General features: G+C 37.3%; 1 protein-coding gene, 1 long non-coding RNA gene and 1 pseudogene across 2 annotated transcripts in view; 2 read left to right on the forward strand and 1 right to left on the reverse strand.

Annotated features, from left to right (window-relative positions):
• LOC107712891 (MARVEL domain-containing protein 3) overlaps positions 1-1748 on the reverse strand; it is an 8794-nt gene extending 7046 nt beyond the window's left edge. Inside the window, exons 1-2 of the mRNA XM_016518284.1 lie at positions 1513-1748; positions 1314-1420 (exon numbers count right to left, since the gene is read on the reverse strand). Of these exons, the coding sequence (XP_016373770.1) occupies positions 1314-1420; positions 1513-1637 (232 nt within the window). The 5' untranslated portion in view covers positions 1638-1748. The remainder of the gene's footprint in view (positions 1-1313; positions 1421-1512) is intronic.
• Positions 1749-2168: 420 nt separating this feature from the next.
• The window catches only part of LOC107712834 (maternal DNA replication licensing factor mcm3-like), a 21886-nt pseudogene continuing 2016 nt past the window's right edge, over positions 2169-22038 (forward strand).
• On the forward strand, positions 7072-8055 carry LOC107712893 (uncharacterized). Its single transcript, XR_001636840.1, has 3 exons — positions 7072-7152; positions 7231-7323; positions 7518-8055. It is a non-coding gene; the product is annotated as an uncharacterized LOC107712893 (long non-coding RNA).

The raw sequence follows: 22038 nt of genomic DNA on the forward strand, positions 1-22038 counted from the left end.
TCATATGTTCATCTAGTTTGAATAGAACAAACTGACAAAACTGGTGACGATTAGTTCATGCGTCGTAGAAAACAGCTCGGGCGTCGTCTTCCTCAAGTTAACTTATATTATCCTAGCTTGAACGGTTGATAAAAAAATAAAATAATAAAAAAAAAAAACACTTAACTTTACTCAGTAACGAATACCAACTCAAACGCACGAAGCCTGACTGGGATAAACTTCCAGTGGGCGCGAAAATGCCGAGCCTGCTCAGCAAAGCCAACTGGCACCCACTTTAACGGTAAAATACACCTATAATTGCTCAAATTGCCCATCTTAACGATGTTTAACAGGTGGAGAAACAAAGTGCGTCTGAAATTCCTCCGCGATTTAACGTTAGTTAGTTCGCTGTATAGTCTGCCCACAGGCACGGCGCCAGAATTTTTTCTCTACCGGTGCTAAGGGGGGGCTAGACCAATATGTGGGGGTGCTAAGAAAATAAATGATATTGATGACGTCAGAGTTACTTCATAAAGAAATGGGGCTAAACCGGGGCTATTAAAAATTCTGACGGGGCTATAGCCCCCCCTAGCCCCGGTGTAGCACCGTCACTGTCTGCCCATGTCTCCTTGTTTGATATTGCACTGCGATGTCTCATGTTTCAAACATGAGTCTAATGTCTAGATTTGCTGAATTTTTTTTTTTCTTGGAAAGGACTCTGATATTAAATTCATGTACAAATTTGACTCCTGCGCATGAATCCATGTTCAGAGATTTGGCCGGTTAGTGCCAAAAAGCTACAACTTAAAATGTTAAGTTCACTGAACTAAATTGGGCTCTTTGAATTTCAGTAACATTAAACTGACTTAAATAAAGTTGAATCTAGTATAACTTATAAAAAAAAGTTGAAATTGCTTAAATTATTTTTATGAGTTAAAGTAACTTGAAAACATAAGTTGTCATGGCTTTTTCATCATCATTTTTTTACAGTGTACATATCTCTCAGGGTTTGCAAATGAAAGATTGGAATCAACAAGCTTAAAAAAGCCAAACCGGTTAGACCAGGAGAAAGGAGGAAGGGGGGTAAAATACAATGTGTCGTGTCAGAAGGTGTGACTTGAGCTAGACTGAAACCAGACTTGTGTGAGGGCATGTTTGAAAAAACATGATCCCAGTACTGACACCCAAATTCAGAGAATTACCTGAAACTGGTTTCAGACATTTTGATGTAGTTGTTTGGATACATAATTCCAACATACATACTGCAGCGTTTGTCTTTCAGTCTAACAACATTCATCTCCCATTCATAGTTACATCTGTCTGTGAATGCCTACCTCTCCTGGAACAGATGTAAGAGCACTTTGACTCCCGGTGCTCTCGAGGAGCGCTCCTCACATGTCTCTGAGAACCTCTGGGGTAGTACGGCGGCTGGCCAGACGACCTGGGTCAGATACAATTATAAAAGATGAAAAACAAATTCTGGTTTAAATGTGTATGTTGTTGTTTATTTGAACAGGCAGAATGTCGTCTCACCTCTCACTGCCTGATCGCTCACTAGGATTGTCTCGACAACTGCGGGGCTCTCGGTCTCGCCTCTCACTGTAGTGTCCCCCATTTTTCTCTCTCTGCGGACGATGGTTTCTGGACGGCTGGCTCATTGCTTCATGAGGGAAATATGCTTCGATGCATTATGTGTTTATAGCATAAGTTTTCATATTTTACTGCAGGGCCCCTGACTTTGAGGCAACCCAGAGACCCCAATATAAAAAGGAATGTAATACTTTTCGTTAATGACATTTACGTACATACATTTTATGTATATCTCAATTATAGCTTATAAGTTTTATTTATTTAGTTATTTTTTTGTGCACAGGCTCGCCGTAACATCCAGAGGTGCGTAGACTATACAGGCTACTGCATGCACCCTGACATTTTACAAGGGCCACATTCCTCTCTTCCATTGTCCCTTTTGTTCAAGAAAGCAGTTCACTTTAAGGAGATAAATAGCTTTTAGTTATTGTGTTTAGGAAGAGTAGACACTTGTTAAATTCATTTTTATTTTCAACAGTTACATAGTTGGATGCAGGTCTCTGTAACTGATAATCGCAGCTTAATGAGCCTAATTAACATAATTGATTTGTAGGCATGTGTCCACCTGGTTTTCAAAGACAGACGTTTGGTTGTCATTCATGTCTGCGTCTTTGATTTGTAATGTTGGACTGCAAATTATTTTATATTGTAGTTTATATTAGCCTAATTCACATGCTGACACTGGTGTAGTGGAAATGGATACTGGGTTAGAGGACCTTGAGCTGAGAGAGTCTCAGAGGGAGTACCTGGACTTTCTAGATGATGTGAATTATTTTCTTTTTGTTTTTGATTTTATGTAGGTCAGTTGGTTTGTGAACACCCTTGCAATCTCTGCATTGAATGTCATTTATAGCAAGACCAAGGCATTTATCATGAAAAGGTCAGGAGTATGGTATCTGACGACCAGTGTCGTCTTATTGTAAACATTAATGGCCTGAGAAGAAAAAGTGAAAAAAAGAGCTAAAGAGTATTTTATTTTAGATATTTTTTTATTTTGAGCCTTCCCACAATTGTCTTGTACCATGAAGTACTTTGTTCATGAGTTTGTCCTCGAAGCTCATCTGATTAATGGTCTCTTTTCAATAGATTACTGAATAATGCTTTTGCTGAGTTGGTGGCATTCCAAAAAGCCCTAAAGGATCTTGTGGCTTCAATAGACACCACTTATGCTAAGCAGTTTGAAGAGTTCCATGTTGGTTTTGAGGGCAGCTTTGGGAACAAACATGTCTCTCCACGTACTCCAAGCGCACGCTTTCTGGGAAACCTTGTGTGTGTGGAAGGCATTGTGACCAAATGTGAGTAGGATTTACTACTTTTTTTTTTTTTTTTTTTTTTACAAATTATCATTGCAAGTTTTTAAGGCTTGTAATTTCACATAGTTAAAAATAATAAAATTTTGTTCAGAATTTCAGGCACTGATTTTTAGATTAATATATTTAGCTCTGAGCTGTTGATACGCACATTTATGATGTGATGTTTACTCCACCTTAATTATCATTATGCATTGTGTTGTCATTTCTAATTTGTAATTTTGATGTGTTCTGTAGGTTCCTTGGTCAGGCCCAAAATTATGCGTAGTGTCCACTATTGTCCAGCCACCAAGAAAACCCTAGAACGAAAATACACTGATCTTACCTCATTGGACGCTTTTCCTTCCAGTGCCATCTATCCAACTAAAGTGAGTTATGTTTTGTATGGATCATATATTTAATGTTTTTATTTTTAATTTATAAAATGTAACATGTATGTAAAATGTAATGTAAAATGTTATTTGCCAAATTAATTAAATTGCATTTTATTTACACAAGTATTTATGTAACTATGTAAAAAAACTGTTAATTTAACAATTTATTTAATTTAACTTTTTATATAACTATTTATTATTTTTCATTTGTTTATTAATCTAATTAACAATTTAAATGTAATTAAATTTGTGTAATTTATTAAACTTCATTTTTATTTATCGAAAAAAGTTAACAATTTGCTTAATTTGAGTAAATATTAAATTAAATTAAAATTAAAAAATGTAATTTATGTGTGTGTGTGTGTGTGTGTGAGAAGACATTCCTAGATCATCCTCTTCTGCTAGTCCTGTAACATGCCTGTCACAGAATGTTGATCCAGGAGAATGTTCTAATTGGAAAAATCCCAATAACCATATCTTGTTGATCACTGATTTAGTATTAAGAATGTTAAGAATCATGAAATAAATTTTGCATGTGTAGGATGAAGAAAACAATCCTCTGGAGACTGAGTTTGGGCTGTGCTGCTATAAGGACCACCAGACGCTGACCATTCAGGAGATGCCAGAGAAAGCCCCTGCTGGACAGCTGCCACGTTCTGTCGACATTGCAAACGATGACTTCGTCGACCGGGTGAAACCAGGTGACCGTGTGCAGATTGTAGGGGTCTACCGTTGCTTGCGAAACAGGGCGGCTTCACCTCTGGGACCTTCAGGTGTGTAAATTTGAACTCTATCCTGAGATCAGGACTGGAACGTCATATCCTCAGATGAATCTGTGGTTCTCTGCAGAACAATCCTGTTGGCTAACAGTGTAAAGCTTATGAGTAAGGAGATTGTGCCAACGTTCTCTGCAGATGATGTTGCCAAGATAAAGAAGTTTTGCAAAGCTCATGCTAAAGTAAGAGGAGGTGCAAACATCTTTATTTAATGAGAGATTTATTCTAAACTTGGCTGCAATTCTTGTCATGATAAACTGGTGCTAATGGTTTCTACAAGGTATTAAGGTGTATGATGCTTTTGGGAAATGCAGCTCTGATGTGTTTCATCTTTGCTATGCAAGGTGAGAGTATTGGTATGTTTCAGGATGTCTTTGAGCAACTGAGTCATTCTTTGGCTCCCAGTATTCATGGCCATGAGTACATAAAGAAGGCCATTCTGTGTCTACTGTTGGAAGGCAATGAGACCAACCCGGAGAATGGAACACGCATCAGAGGAGACATAAATATTTTGCTCATAAGTAAGGTTATAAACGCGTCATGGTTTTGTAAAAATGTATAATAAATCATTTATCTAAAGTCGGGACTTGTTCTCTGTTGCCATTTTAGGTAACTATTTATGGGTTATAAATGTACATGTTTCTTGTCCTATATCAGTATCTGTCTATCTTAAATGTTGAGACTTGAAACATTTAATCCATTAAATTTAATCTCCATTTATATCAATTTAATCCCATTTAAGTTATAATAGTGTGTGTGTGTGTGTGAGAGAGAGAGAGAGAATAAATAAATCTTTATATTATAGTTATTTAATTTATACTTTATTTATATACATTTAATCAATTTTCTAATTTTCCAAATGTAATCCTTTTTTACAAGTAATTTTCGGACCTATTGAAACAAACACTACACATTTGACTGATTTCAGGTGATTCTTCAGTAGCGAAGTCTCAGTTGCTGCGATATGTTTTGTTCACGGCACCAAGAGCAATTCCCACCACTGGATGAGGCTCATCTGGGGTTGGTCTGACAGCTGCAGTCATGACTGATCAGGAGACGGGTAACACTTTAACATGTGATGAAGTCAGTTTATGACAAGTCATTTCACTCTGTGTCTATGCTGGAAATGCCCCTGGCCATTTATTTTCTATTCATACAAGTATTCAATTTATGCAACCCTTTTTTTAATCCTATTTTTCAGGATATTGTTTATAATGTAAAATCTAGAATAAAATCTGACGTTTTCTTAAATTTAGCATGATGAGTTGTTACCTACATTCTATTCTCTGGCTAATCCAGGTGAGCGTCGTTTGGAGGCAGGAGCCATGGTGCTCGCTGACAGAGGTGTGGTGTGCATTGATGAATTTGATAAGATGTCTGACATGGACCGAACAGCCATCCATGAGGTGATGGAGCAGGATAGGGTCACCATTTCCAAAGCTGGGATTCAGGCACGGCTTAACACTCGCTGCAGTGTGTTAGCTGCTGCCAACCCAGTGTATAAGGGTAAATACTGATTATTGGCTTGACTGGTAAAATTTAGTGATAATTTGCTTGCTTAATTTTTTTTATTAACCCTAGTGCATACCTCTCCCAGTATGACCAGTATAAGACCCCAATGGAGAACATTGGGCTCCAGGATTCCTTGCTTTCCCGATTTGATCTGCTGTTCATACTAGTTCTGGATCAGATGGATCCAGACGATCTCGGAGCATGTGCTGCGTATGCATAGCTACAGAGCACCGGGAGAGCCGAAGGGAGCAGGTGAGGCTGACATCTGCTGGTCAAAGCACAAACTGCACTGGAGATGTGTGTACAGTTACAGTAGATCAGTGGTTGAAGAACTTTGTTTTAGGTGGTGGACTGTTTTAAAGGCAGAGTAAGTGATTTCTGGTAGTCAATGTTGATATTTGAAATCACCAAAACAAACACGCCCCTACCCCAAAAGGAGAAGAAGTTTGACCAAACACATACTTCATGCATAGATAGATGGAGAGGGGGGTGCCTTTATTTTTAAATTGCTCGACATTTCTTGACTGTTAAACAGTTTTTACTGCTTAATATATATTTTTTTGACACTACCATTCAAAAGTTTAAAAAGAATTGACTCTTTTATTCAACAATGACACACTGAATTGATCAGTAAAATTATATTGTTACAAAAGATTTAAAATAAATGCTGGTCTTTTTTTAACTTTCTGTTCATCAAAGTATCCTGAAAGAAAATTATCACCTGTTTCTACATTTAATATTTATTAAGAAGCAAAACTTTTTTTTTTTTTTTAATGTACATGTTTTATAATATCTAAGAAATATTTTAATTATATCTGCCTACCTGTGGACAACTTGGAATGCTTCAGCCCACAGTTTGAGACTCGCTGATGTAGACCATTTCCATGTTATTCAGTTTTCTACTTCAGAAGCTTTAGTCAGCTGTTGCTCTCTTTCTGTCATGTCTGTATCAACAGCAATGCCACTGGGGAGTACAGTAGATGTGTTTGCCACTGAGGACCCAAACATCACAGAAGCAGCCGAGCAGGAGCTACAGATCTATGAGAAAAAAGACAATGTCCTGCATGGCCACAGGAAGAAAAAGTGTTTCTTCACTTTGTTTTAAAATCTACAGATTTAAAATCTGACACAGGAGGCATCAGACTACATAGCAGAGGAGTATTCCAGACTCCGGAGCCATGACCAAGTCAACAGTGACTCCGCCAGGGTCTGTAAAGTCCATTTAAAGTGTAAAATCTTGGGTGCTTTTCATGTTATTGTTACTCTTGAATTGCTTGGTTTGATTTAGACTAACTGTAACCATTCCCACAGACGATGCCTGTGACCGCTCGAGTTCTGGAGACCATGATTCGATTGTCTACAACTCACGCCAAGGCCTGCATGAATAAAACCATCGGTCTGGGAGATGCAGAAGCTGCACTTGAACTCAAGAAGGCATGCAATCATTCACATCCAGAACTTATACTGTTATTCACTGTTATGTCTTTTGTGTCTAATGTAATTTGGCATGACTCTGCAGATTCTGGAGAAGGATAAGAGGAGGAAGGTTTCTGAGGACTCTGAGATGGACATCTCTTAGAGCCAAGATACAGAGAGTCAAAGGAACCTAAGGTGAGTGTGAAAGGGAGGTTAGCACTACAGTTAAATCGAGTGTTTGAAGTGGCAGGTGTGAGCGGACTCTGTCTACAGGAAGCGTTCTCGCATCTCTAAAGATGTTGTTGATGATGATGTGGAAATGACTCAAGAAGGAGAGGACTCTGACCCTCACAGAAGATGAAAACAGTAGGTCAACTCATTCACTTCGACTTCTCAGTGAGCTATGCTTAATCAATTATGCAGGTTCTGTCCATTGCTGTACTAAAGTCAATTTAACCAGTTTAGTAGTTTTTTTTTTTTCCCTCTATGTTGAATTGTAATATTTTGAATATACTAAGTGCCATTATAATATGTTGTCTTAAATGTGATGTTGTTGACAGCTCAGCCAATTCAGAAGAGCAGACCAGTGTCTCAGAGAAGCTGTCAAAGAAAGAAGGCTGATATCAGTCAGGACAGGTACAACAGAGTCCTCTTCATTATCAGATAATAGATTCTGGCCTGTGCCAATATTGTGAATTTTTCTGCATTATTCCTCCAATACTTGCTTAGATGTTGTGCTACAATGTTGGACTGGTCTGGAATTTTTTCTGTCATGTTTCTTTGTTTGAGTCAATTCCACAATCTAACCGCACATTAGATATGGAGACTGATTTTCAGTCTTCGAGACCGTTCTACTGAAGGTCTTTAAGGTGACCCGGTCTCAGTCTGTGGTGGTGCCTGATCTTCTAACTCACATTAACAAAGGCCAGGACGAGGATGACAACCAGGTCATGGTCTCAGAGAATGTGGTGTTTCTCATATAGAGCAGTGCCAATGGACAGCTGCATCTCTTGAAAATTCAGGAATGTAAATTACATTGCAATTATTTATAATACAGCACTTTGTTACCGACTATAACAAACCACTAATAAACTGTGTGAGCATCAATCGTTGAGTACTTATTTTGATCAAGTGCTTTTATTTGATTGTTTTACATTTACATTTAATAATTTAGCAGAAGCTTCTATCCAAAGCAACTTACTAACGAGGAATACAGAAAGCAATTCATCTTATGAAAGCAAAGAACATGAGAAGTGCTAGTAATAGTAGTGTCTTGAGAATAGTACAGCAGTTTTATCATGTTGTTTTTTGTTTTGGCACCAGAGAAAGGCAAGTTATGATTCAGTAGCTCCAGCTCAGTAATGACGACACAATCTGACAAATTTTGGAAAGATTTTTTTTTTCTTCATTAAGGGCTTCATTATGTATCCTGCATGATGTCATGGGGATCTTCTAGTCCACTGTCCTTTTAAATGGACATTTGGGGTTCTGTGGGAGAAAATTCAGTTTAATGGGAGTTACTGTACTGTTTAATAATGGTACAATTATTTACTGTGGGAGGAGAAAACTGGTATATGGAAACATACAACCATCTGTCCTCTCTGGCTCAATCTCTCCGTGTCTTTCCATCAGTCTCCTCCTCCTCCGCATGTAGAACATTGCGCCCACAGCAAGACCCAGGAACATGGCAGCTGCCACAAAGACACTTATTGCCACTGTTGCTGTAGAGCTTCCAATGGCGTCATCAATCTCTAATCGCAGGTCTCGGATTTCTGGTCTCCTGGTCTGAGTCTTCAAAAGTCCAGTCACATCTATCATTGAAGTTAAAAGTTAAAACTCTTATCATATTTCATAAGAATTTCACTGGTATGGAATAAAAACGGCAAACCATCAAGAGAGAGGAGGAAGATGACATCATCTCCTTTGATGAAGCTTCGACTCTTCAGACGATCATGTGTGATGTAATTGCTGGTACCGTAACCTGGCCCCCGGTAGAATTTACTGCCATCTGTGTCTGTGACTAGACTGCCTACTTTTCGTGGGTCGTCCCAGAAATACTCCACATTACCCATGGCTGCACAAAGAGAGAAGAAACTATTTATAAAACACATTTTATTGACTTTAAACTCGACATAATCTGTAACCAAGTATCTGTGCTTAGCATATCAGCATTAATGGCTCCTAACAAATTCCTCCTCAACTCTTGGTTTGTATCTTACGGTCAGTGGAGGTCTTGGTTGGATCTGTAGTGATCATCCTAATGTTGTTCATGCGATGTTGGATGTCTGGATTCTGGTCCATCAGCTCCATGGATGCCTGACGCCACGGACATGGCCATTGGAGATTGTCATCGTTGGGTCCAGAGGTCAAGTGGAGGTAGATTGCCATTTTATCTGGACTATCCTTCAAGCCATTAATGTACAAACCAATCTGAAATGAGTAACCATCTGGGGATAGGAGGCGGGGGCTGTAGGTTTTGGAACCGGCAGGGGTTGTAGCGAGAAGGCTGGTAAAATCACGAATGCGCCAAGTGTATTGAGGACACTTGGTCTCTGAGAGGTTGATGTCATCCAGAGACAGACCACTCTTTGATGGTTTTCTTCCTTTAACTCCTTCAAACACCACTCTGAATTTATCAGAGACATCTAGCGTAACATGGTATAGTTCCCAGGAGCCTTGAAGTCCACCTAGGTTGTACAAGTATAAGTTACCCATAGGCTAAAATGATTTATCTATTGGTGTTTTAAACATAAAGAATTATTACCACTGATCTTCTGAATGAGTCTCAGGGCTCCATTGGGGTTTTCAGCAGTGTATTCACGCACCCAGATGTTTAGCTGGTCATCGATGCCCCCACTGTTGTAGTGATAGAACTGCAGGCACTGGGAGCGTCTTTTGGGGTAAAAGAGGCGACTTTCCAGGTAAGCCGTGTCACCCTGGGTTCCTGTGGCTGTGCTGAAATGCATGAAGAACCCAACCCCTGTGGAAGTATAAACTTTATTAGATAATCAGGTATTAAGCCAGTCTTCTCACTTTCTCTTTGGACCTTATTATGGAGTTTAAAGATCATTTTGCATGTCATAATCCTTGACAAGAAACATCTAGAGAAGGTCAAAGAATATTTCCTTAGAGTATCAGTAAAATGTTTATTATGAAGACCAAAGTGCCACCATAATATCATAAAACCGTTATCAATGCAGGATTATGGACTATGAATTATTCAACTTTTTACACAGAGGTGATATAACAATGAATAGACAAAATTAAACAAATAGTCTTCCATGTGACACTGCCCTATTTAAAGGAATAGTTCACCCAAATTCACCCTCATGTTGTTCCAAACCCGTAAGACCTTTGTTCATTATCGGAACACAAATTAAGATATTTTTGGTGAAATCCGAGAGCTTTCTGACCCTCCATAGACAGCATAGCATCTGACACGTTCAAGAAAGGTAGTATGGACACCGTTAACATAGTCCATGTGACATCAGTGGTTCAACTTTAATTTTATGACGCTACAAGAGTACTTTTTGTGCACAAACAAAACAAAAATAATGATTTTTTTAAACAATTTCTTCTCTTTGGTGTCAGTCTTCAACGCGTTCAATAGAGTAGTACGATGCATGGGTGTGGTGCAGGGACGCGGGAAGTAGGGGTGCTGAGGGGGCTGCAGCACCCCCTGTTTTCACATGGTTGCAAATGCAACGCCAAGTTTGTTCCTTTAAATTTATTCAGTTTTAGCATTTAATAATTTATTTGTAATGATCTCTGAAATGTCATCTTCCCGCGCCCCTGGTGTGGTGCTGCTGATGCAGTAGGCCCTTTAGACCCTTTTCACACAGTAATACCAGTAAATTGCTGTAAAATTACCGGAACGACTTTACTGGTAAATACAAAAATGCGCTGTTCACACAGGCAACAATGTTCTTTTTTTATTGGTAATGCGCCATTCACACATAGGTTTCAAAGTACCGGAAAATTCTGAGACATCATTAACCAGAAATTACCTCTAAACAGCTGCGCCTCCTGGTGTTGTGTGTAAACATGGAAGGGTACTGTATATGCAGTCAGTGTTTTTGTTGATGTTTTCATTTTTGTGTGAAGCGTTCACATTCATGCATCACTTTTGGTCCAGAGACATAGAATTAGACGATTTCAACTGAACTACACAGAACAGAATAAATGCGTCATTTGTGTCAGAATGTTATGATTGGCCCAGAGCCATTGAATTTTGAATTTCAATGGCTTTAGATTGGCCCAGAGTACATGTCTTACGTCAGCGCGTTCTGAACTCATACATGCTCATAATAGTAATCTTCATTCTGCGTTCACACACAGCATCGGCAATTCCAGCAATTTACTGGTAATGTTACAACAATATTGCCGGAATGAATTTACTGGTATTTTTGAAAAGGTCCTGTTCGCACATGATCTCTTAACAGTAATTTACTAGTAAAGTCTGTATGTGTGAAAGGGGCTTTTGTAATCATGTCTGATGATTTCGACAGAGAGGATGACTTGCAATTTTTTGCCCAGCCTTACTTATTTGAACCAGAATATACAGGCAATGAACTAAGAGAAATGGACGTTCTACTTCAGAACAGCGGCTCCTGCATCAGCAGCACCACACGCATGCATCGTGATACTCTCGTGAAAGCACGTCGAAGACTGACATGGGAGAGAATAAAGTTGATTTAAGGCAGTATTTTTGTTTTCTTCGCACACACAAGTTTTTTCTTGTAGCTTCATAAAATTAAGTTTGAACAACTGATGTCACATGGAATATTTTAACAATGTCCTTACTATCTTTATGGGCCTTGAACATGGTTATTCAGTTACTCTCTATACAGGGTCAGAAAACTCTTGGATTTCATCAAAAATATCTTAATTTGGGTTCCAACGATGAACAAAGGTCTTACGGATTTGGAACGACATGAAGGTGAGTAATTAATGACAGGTTTTTCATTTTTGGGTGAACTATCACTTTAAGAGAGTCTTTGGCCTAATTTGGTATGATGCGGTAAGACTGCAATGACACATTTTCACAATAGGGTCACAATAGTTAAATAAAATAAATTTAAAGGGGTCATATAATGTTGCTAAAAAGAACATTATTTTGTGTATTTGGTGTAATGAAATGTATTTATGCGGTTTAAGGTTAAAAAAATACATTATTTTCCACATACTGTACATTATTGTTTCTCCCCTATGCCCCGCTGGACTCCACTTCGTCCACAGTGAAAGCCGATCCGATGATCCACAGCGCGAAGTTGATGTATTTCCTCAACGACCAACACGGATCAGCTCCAAGCATGACGAAGCAGATATCGTCCTCTTTTGATGACCCCCTTTAAAAAAAAATCTTTAAAAAATCATATAATGATTCATAATGTTCATAACACTATACTTTGAGTTAAATTACCTTGGCAAACAAATACAAATAATAGTCAACTCTGCGATTTGTGAGGGAGTTTCTAAAACGGTGCTGAGAAAGTGACTGTAAGTTTGACATTTCTCTGTATACTTATCTCTCTGTATTTTGTTTCCTCCTCTGTAAAGTAATGGAAATGCAATAGCAGATTTTTTTTCTTTTGCAGGTGGTGTACATTTTGCTAAAATATTTGCTGTGTGAAAAAGTTCAGTATTCCACACATGACACTCCTGCTTGATGTGACTCGATCCCTCTGTCTGAATATGCCTACTTCCCTACTATATAGTAGATGAAAAACAATATGTGAAAAAAGTAGTGTGTCTGAATTCACTGTAAGAGTTTGATGAAACTTTACTATCCCATGGGGCCACAGGAGAAGATTTGTGAATGGCTGTGAAGTGACAGTGGTAAGGGAGTGGATCTGCAAATTTCATTTATACTACCTATATTCATACAGCGAAAAATAAGAAAATAATTTCTTAACAGTTTCCAGTCAAATGTTTTACCTACTAAACAGTGTGCGATTTTGGATGCATCACAACCAAATATATTGTAAATAAATGTAAAATTAGGATGAATCCTGCTTTTGTGATTAGGGGTGTTCATACCTTGACATTGACCCAGGTTGGTGTAGTCCGTCTGTGGACCGCCCTCTACCATTTGTACACGAGCCCACTTGGCATTTCCACCATCACCCTGGATCATACCACAGATATTCGGCTCCTCAAAGTGGCAAGAGTCCAGAAAAGTTGAGGCTGTAGCTGGAAGAATTATGAAAAATGTTTAGGTGAGTGAGAGAAGCAAAGTATTAGTTGAGCAAGCAGTCTTTATCTTATCAGTCAGTCAAATAATGGAGGATCATTCAGTCGAGTCTTCCACAGAAAGTGCTTAATCATAAACTTACTACAATTGTATAGCCGGTTCAGCTTGAGCAGGTCACTGTCACTAAACTCCATGCGTTGACCAATCACATCCAAGAATTCTGGTATTTTGGTAACGATGGTTGATTCACTGGCATTGCTGAAGGATGTCTTACTGTAGTGCATGACTGAACCATAATCATAGGGCACACCGAGAGAGCTTGACACAGTTTCATCATATGAATTAAAGTTGTGCTCTTTACCTAAGTGAGAAACAAACGGCAAAACAGTTAATAATCAAACAGGCGTGTATTTAATATTAGAATATATCGATTTTAGGAGTTTGGCAAGACAGAATGATGTTATTATTGATGCGAGTATTTAAGAATTCAATAGTTACCCTCTTGAATCTGGTCCCACACAATGGTGACGTAGTCGTCTCTGTCAGATCTGGACTGCTCGTGCCAGAAACCCAGCGCATGCAGAAACTCGTGCTCCACTGTTCCTAAACTGTCACAGTTTGCACCAATTGACAACTCTTGTTTCCCCATCTGTCGATTCCCCACCTTTGAGTAACATCTGATTGAACATAAAAACATCCTGACAGTCAATGCAAGAAAGGCCCAATGTATGCACATGTCTGAAAAGGTCTAACATGTTGTTATTATTAGTCTAATTTCGAGCATAGTATATAAAAGCATTGCATCATATGAATACATTGTTATATTAAATTAATTGATTGTTATGACTTACCTGTGAGTGAAGATGTTGGCTTTTAAAGAAAACATTTGAGAGATAAGTGTCAAAGGTGCACATTTACATCAACAAACTACAGTGCAAGCTTTGATATTGTATAACCTGCTATCATGAAATAACCACAAACTATTTCATCATAAAACTCATTCAGTCTTCAACAAGGCCATTACATTTTATTATAACAGCTGTGTTAGTTTTGCTATAACATATGATCATTTGCTTTTGTTTAGCACAATATTAATCAACACATGATCACCAAATTTTTGTTTCTAACATCTAAATTCTACACTCACCAAACACAGGGCTGTGGCACATACGCACAGAATCAGCAATGCATGGAGAGACGCCATGAGAACTTCACTCTGAGACGCTCTCTTCAGAACATCAGTGCATTGTGTATTAACCAATTTATAGACCAAAAGAGCTTAGTCTGCAATGATAAGAGCCTGTACCTGATAGTATATGATTTATTACACTAACTGTCAACATGATATTATTAGACATGATAAAAGTAATTATTGATAATGATTTGGCTAACACTTAGAAGGAGTTTAAAGGAATAGTTCACCCAACATGAAGATTTGCTCACCCTCAAGCCATCCAAGATATAGATGAGTTTATTTCTTCATAGGAACAGATTTGGAGAAATTTAGCATTACGTCACTTGCTCACCAATGGATCCTCTGCAGTGAATGTGTGCTATCAGAATGAGAGTTCAAACAGCTGATAAAAACAAATAATTTTTGTTTAGAACTGTTTTGGACTGCTTTCACGTGTAAACTGTAAACGGTGTTTGATCTGTGCATGTTTCTCTCCTGATTCAGACGAGACGACTGTTTCACTAGAGAAAGAAATGATATGGATAGAGTACATGTATTTTAACCAGAAGCAATGGTTTGAAGTTACAAATGTTTTGATGGATTTGTTTCTTACAAACACACAGCTTTTTGCACAAGAGGATTGTGATGTTTTATCAGCTGTTTAGACTCTCATTCTGACGGCACCCATTCACTGCATAGTGAATCCACTGGTGAGCAAATGATGTAATGCTAAATTTCTTCAAATCTGTTCTGATGAAGAGAAAACCCATCTACATCTTGGATGGCCTGAGGGTCAATTTTCAGTAAATGTTCATTTTTGGGTCAACCATTTCTTTATTTGCGCACATTTTCTGCAGTCTGTGATGAAAAATAAAAATTTTCTCTGTAGATTAATATATTAAAACTAGCACTGTCAAAATTAGCACGTTATCGCAAGTGATAAAAGGAGTTACAAATATTTAACGCAATTAACGCAGGGGCGGAGCTAGGGTTGGCCACCAAACTCACAACTGCTGCTTCTGTCTCTTTTTTTTTCTTGACAAGAATTGTTTATTTAGACGCAGAACGTCTTTATATGACCACATCAAACGGGAGACTTTTCAGACCCACACTCCACTCCACCTCAGAGTGAGTCAAACGAGCATGTAAACGGTACAGGTGATGAGGGAGCTTCAGTAGAACAACAGTGAACCAGATGAGATGTTGTCAGGCCATATGTCAGTATGTCAGTAAAAACTAATTTTCCTGTCCTATCAGTCGTTATACTGTGCTCGTAGCACATGCACTTCATTTCCACGCACTGCACTGTATATCATTTTATATTAAAGTGCAAATGAAACTACGAGCATGCAATGTCGTAGTTATGTCGTCAGTTAAGTTATAAAGTTACCAAAAAGGTGATTAAAGCTGCTTTTAAAGTATGCATGCATGTAAGTATTTGTTCAACTTTATTTATTTATAAAGCACTTTCAAGACCACGGTGTGGAAACCAAAGTGCTGTACAGGAAGACTAAATAAAAATACAAGAATAAAATCAAGCATAAAACATTATAAACATATACCACAACAACAACAACAACAAAGAACAAATTAATTGACATTTTTAAATGCTAATGAAAACAAATGAGTTTTAAGCGCACTCTGAAATACAGGAAGTGTAGGAGAAGATTTTACAGACAGAGGAAGGTCATTCCAAAGCCTTGGAACAGCAACAGAAAAGGCCCGATCCCCTTTGCATTCGAGGAACCATCAGATGTAATTGATCATTAGAACGCAAAGACCTATTGAATTGATGCAAACTGATTAAATCAGAAATATACTCTGGTGCTAAACCATGCAAAGCTTTAAAAACATATAATAGCACTTTATAATGAATCCTGTATCGTACAGGAAGCCAGTGTAATTTAATAAGCACAGGAGTAATATGCTCTCTCTTCTTGGTACCCGTTAAAAGCCTAGCCGCTGAATTCTGAACAAGCTGCAGGCGGGAGAGAGAGGCCTGACTCACACCCAGATACAATGCATTACAATAATCCAAACGAGATGACACAAAAGCATGCACAACTTTATCCAAGTCCTCAAAAGAAAGGATAGACTTCAACTTAGAAAAAGATCTAAGATGGAAAAAACTATTTTTAACAACGGCATTAATTTGACGATCAAATTTGAGCTCTGAGTCAAAAATGACACCAAGGTTTTTCACTCTAGAAAGATTTTTCCCAGGAAGTAACCCCAGGCAGTCAGTGACATCATCCACACATCCCTTTTTACCAAATAAAATAAACTCAGACTTATTCTCATTGAGTCACCTTAAGAACATGTCTCTGAAATGCAGTGATTTTCAAAAATGTCAAGAGCAACCCAGCACTGTCTCCCTCATCTAACACACCCGATTCAACTTGTCAGTTCATTAGTAGAGACTTTAAGACCTGAAGCATGCCAGAAAAGGTAAAGAGATATGAAAAAATAGGATGCGTGTCAGATCAGCAGCGGCAGCTCTTAAAGAAATAGCAACCAAAAACCTAATAATAACGCAGCTGCTGTGATGTCTGTAAATCAAAAAACAAAAGAAAGAAAGAGGAAATCAGTAATTTTTTAGCTTTAAGTATTCATCAATATTTAATTTCAAGATCAGTGTTTGATAACTTTATTCAATTTCTGTATATTTCCTACTTGCTGAAAGGCACAGGTTGCTAAATATGACATTTATTATAATGGGTTTATGTGAAGATTGTTTTAAGTTCACTTAAATTAGTTGTTATTTTTAAAAGTCTAATAAATGTTAAAACTGATAGCTCTCAATTACACTGTAATGTTGACTGGCTAGTCAATGATCAAATATTAGGGGGAAAAAACAAGAGGTATCAGTGCTACTTGCCTTCAGTCATAAAAAGATGCCATTAAACTAATATAAAAAATATACTGTATGTTGTTTCTACATTAATTTAAAAATTGAATGTGAAATTATTGCAATATAAAAGTATATATAAAAACTTTAGTTTAATGTTAGGTGGGATTATTCGTGATTCATTTCAGAAAAAAATTGTGTGATTAGTTATTTTTTAATTGACTGACAGCTCTAATATATGGTCATACACATAAACAGTAATATACTGTATATGCCATGCCTGGTCCATGTGTTGCAAGAGTGAGAAAAATGTTACCTATCTGTCAGGGTTTGTAAATGAAAGATTGGTATCAACAAGCTTAAAAAAGGCAAACCAGTTAGACCAGGAGAAAGGAGGAAGGGGGGTAAATTCACTGTGTCATGTCAGAAGGTGTGACTTGAGCTATGGGATGTGCGATAATTACAAAAAAATATCATCTCAATATTTTCTGAAATTTTGTAGATAAAGATATAGACAATATTTTGCTGAGCAAGCTATTGTGCTGGTACTTTGGCAGGTTTAGGACTGCCATGAACATCTGACTCCCAAAGCTTTTGATGTTCTTCATATTCTGTGCAGTGAGTTTGCACAGTAATTTTCATTCAAGTAGCCTGTTCAACTTATGCAAATGAAAATTAAAATTCAATTATATAATTTAGATTTGCCATTTCCTACACTAGATTTAATATGTAAATTAAAAACATTTTAACGCTTTATAAGTTGCAAAATTAAAATGAAAATGTATTACCCAAATTGATTAGATGTTTAAAATGTCCAAGCAAAAACTGTAGCAAAATTATAATTGAAATGCCATTTTTCCTAAATGCATTTATACTTATGGGTAGGACACTTGGGATTGCATTTTCATTGTGATACCGCGTGATAATTGTTGCAAAATGCAGTGTGAATTTCAAAATGCATTTTGAGCCAAATGTACAGCAAAAGGGTAGCAAAAATTATTTAAATGTCTTTTATTTTTCTTAAATGCATTGACACTTACACTTAAGAGGTTTGAATTGCATTTTCATTAAATAGCCTGCGATCAGTGTACAGCTGTGGCCAAAAGTTTTGAGAATGACAAATATTAATTTTCACAAAGTCTGCTGCTACAGTGTTTTTAGATCTTTTTGCCAGATGTTACTATGGTATACTGAAGTATAATTACAAGAATGTCATAACTGTCAAAGGCTTTTATTGACAATTACAATAAGTTTATGCAAAAACTCAGTATTTGCAGTGTTGACCCTTCTTTTTCAAGACCTCTGCAATTCGCCCTGGCATGCTGTCAATCAACTTCTGGGTCACATCCTGACTGATAACAGCCCATTCTTGCATAATCAATGCTTGGAGTTTGTCAGGATTTGTGGGTTTTTGTTTGTCCACTGCCTCTTGAGGATTGACCACAAGTTCTCAATGGGATTAAGGTCTGGGGAGTTTCCGGGACCCAAAATTTAGATGTTTTGTTCCCCGAGCCACTTAGTTATCACTTTTGCCTTATGGCAAGGTTCTCCAGCATGCTGGAAAAGGCATTGTTCCTTACCAAAATGTTCTTGGATGGTTGGGAGAAGTTGCTCTCGGAGGATGTTTTTGTACCATTCTTTATTCATGGCTGTGTTCTTAGGCAAAATTTTGGGGGAGCCCACTCTCTTGGCTGAGAAGCAACCCCACACATTTATTTGTTTTAGGATGCTTTACTGTTGGTATGACACAGGACTGATGGTAGCGCTCACCTTTTCTTCTCCGGACAAGCTTTATTCCGGATGCCTCTTACAATCAGAGGGGATTCATCAGAGAAAATTACTTTACCCAAGTCCTCAGCAATCCAATCCCTGTACCTTTTGGAGAATATCAGTCTGTCCCTGATGTTTTTCCTGGAGAGAAGTGGGTTCTTTGCTGCCCTTCTTTACACCAGGCCATCCTCCAAAAGTCTTGGCCTCAGTGTGCGTGCAGATGCACTCACACCTGCCTGCTGCCATTCCTGAGCAAGCTCTGCACTGCTGGTGCCCTGATCCCGCAGCTGAATAAACTTTATAGGAGACGGTCCTGGCACTCGCTGGACTTTCTTGGGTGCCCTGAAGCCTTCTTCACAGCAATTGAACCTCTCTCCTTGAAGTTCTTGATGATCCGATAAATGATTGATTTAGGTGCAATCTTACTAGCAGCATTATCCTTGCCTGTGAATCCCTTTTTGTGCAAAGCATGATCTATAGCTTTGTCCTCATCAATACTCTCACCTGTGTTAATGAGAGAATCACTGACATGATGTCAGCTGGTCCTTTTGTGGCAAGTGTAGTGAATATTGCTTTCGCCAACCTAAGGAGGCGAAATAGTGTAGTGATGGGTACTCGCGTCACCAATGACGTTATGATATTTGGATCACGTGTCACTTAAGGTGTGGTTATGAGTACATCACATAAGAAAGATTGGTGGGATCTCTAACTTGTAGAACCTCTTTCGGTATCATCAACACAAGGAAGACACAAGTGTAATAAAATAGATTTTTATTAACAAAAGATAGACAAGAGTAATCAACAACTGCTAAATAAATACCATAAACGAAAAAAGAAGTGCATAAGATGGATAAAATGCAAGTGATTATGTTGGGTGTTGCTATGTCAGAGCTACGTTATCTGGAGTTTTCTCAAAAAAACTCAAGGCTTCAAATGGCATAATGTCCAATACACTCTTAGTACATTATGTCTTTGTTGGTGTTTTTTTTTTTTATAAATCCACTGAAGTAGTATGCAGCGTCTGGCAGTAAATAATAAAATTTTGAGCAACTGAATCTTAGAAGAGCTCCTGGTGTTGTATGAAAGAATCCCTAAAATACAGACCAGTGGGTCAAGGTCCAGAGAGATTCCCAATGTGTTATTAATTTCTTGAACAACATCCAATAAGAATGCTTTAATATGAAAACAGTCAAAAATACAATGAAAATATGTACTGTCTTCCATTTTACACTTAACACAGGTCTTTGAAAATGTATTATTCATTTTGTGATGTTTCACTGGAGAGATCCGAAGCCTATGTATCACACCATTCAAAAGTTTACACACCGAACTGATCAAAAGTGACAGTAAAACCATTTATATATTTTTTTACAATTTTTTTTTTTAAATAAATAAAATAAATGCTGTTCTTTTGAACATTCTTTTGAACTTTCTGTTCCTGTATCCTGAAAAAAATTATCACTGTTTCCACATTTAATAGTTATTAAGAGGCAAAACATTTTTTTTTAAATATACTTGTTTTTTAATGTCTAAGAAATATTTTATTAATTATATCTGCCTACCTGTGGACAACTTGGAATGCTTCAGCCCACAGTTTGAGACCCGCTGATGTAGACCATTTCCATGTTATTCAGTTTTCTGCTTCAGAAGCTTTAGTCTGGGGCATGAATAATTAATAAGGTTAAAATTTTCACGTGTTTGAGTTGTATATACACTGTTTTATGGTTGCTTTTGTTGTTAGGTTTAGTAACTTGCTATTTTGTGACACTTGGGGTTCATTTTCTACTTTACTGATTGTTACTGTCATTGTGTACTGTGTACCAAGTATTAAGGTCTCCATGTTCTTTTGGGTAATAACTATATTGAGTAGACATATTATCTTAAGGACAACAAGATGTCTACTTGCTTACATGTTTGTAAGTGAACCACATGCTTTAATCGCATGTTTTTTTTTTCAGTGCTACATTGCTTGAGTAAAGAAATGTACTTGAGTATTGCAGAGTAAACTTAAAATAATTAAGTAGAAATTACTCCTCAAACTCTAACTGGCCACATTAAATTTCCTTTGCTAATTGTACATAACTCAGTTAAAGCTGCAGTCCGTAACTTTTTTTGGTTAAAAATTATCCAAAATCAATATTTGAGCAAGTACATAACCAGCCAGTGTTCAAAACTATCGCCTTACTTTAGCCCGATTCACAACGGTTAGCTTATAATAATGTTTTCTAATTTGAGTGGTACGGGTAGGTTTTCACAGGAAATTCATGCATGCTGCTGCGTCATTACGTCACTTCTGTAAACATAAAGAAGTTGTCCCAGCTACTAGGCTACCTCATGTGAGGATCCTACAGGTGGCAGATCGTTAGCCTTTTCTCACAGCAGTTAGAATAATTAAATGTCAAAAAATCATTTTGATGGCAGATTGTAATCCAGAAAGGATTATATGAAACACATGTGAATGAAATTAAATTATATTCCAGTTTTAAATGTGCTTCTGATTACAGATAGCCTGGGATTCGATTCTGGAGAAGGATAAGAAGAGGAAGGTGCCTGAGGACCCTGAGATGGACATTTCTCAGAGCCAAGATACAGAGAGTCAAAGGAACCTAAGGTGAGTGTGAAAGGGAGGTTAGCACTACAGTTATGTACTACAGTTAACTACAGTTATGTACACTACAGTAATATTAAGTGCCATTATGCTGATAAAAATGATTAAATAAATAATTTTAAATACTACAGAAAAACAAATGTACTTTTTACATTAAATAATTTTAATTATGAAAGAAATCAAGAATTAAAAATTCTATATTATTACTCAATTTAAGTTTGTACAGATACAAGTTTGAATTCATTAGTATATTTTACTTGAACACATCTAAATTTACATATTTAAAAACACATCTGTTCCACCTTTATTTGACCCTCTAACTCTAGCACTTTCTATTCTATTTTAATTCTACTTTATCTATATTTATCTTTTTTTTTTATTTAAAAAAACAAAAACAAAAAAACACTAGCTTTCTATTTTTTCTAATTTATCTACTTGTTTTTCTTTGTGTGTGAGTGTGTGTGTGTGTGTGTGTGTGTGTGTGTATA

This window comes from Sinocyclocheilus rhinocerous, unplaced genomic scaffold (genome assembly GCF_001515625.1).
Source record: "Sinocyclocheilus rhinocerous isolate Xijiao unplaced genomic scaffold, SAMN03320098_v1.1 scaffold478, whole genome shotgun sequence".
NCBI lineage: Eukaryota > Metazoa > Chordata > Actinopteri > Cypriniformes > Cyprinidae > Sinocyclocheilus > Sinocyclocheilus rhinocerous.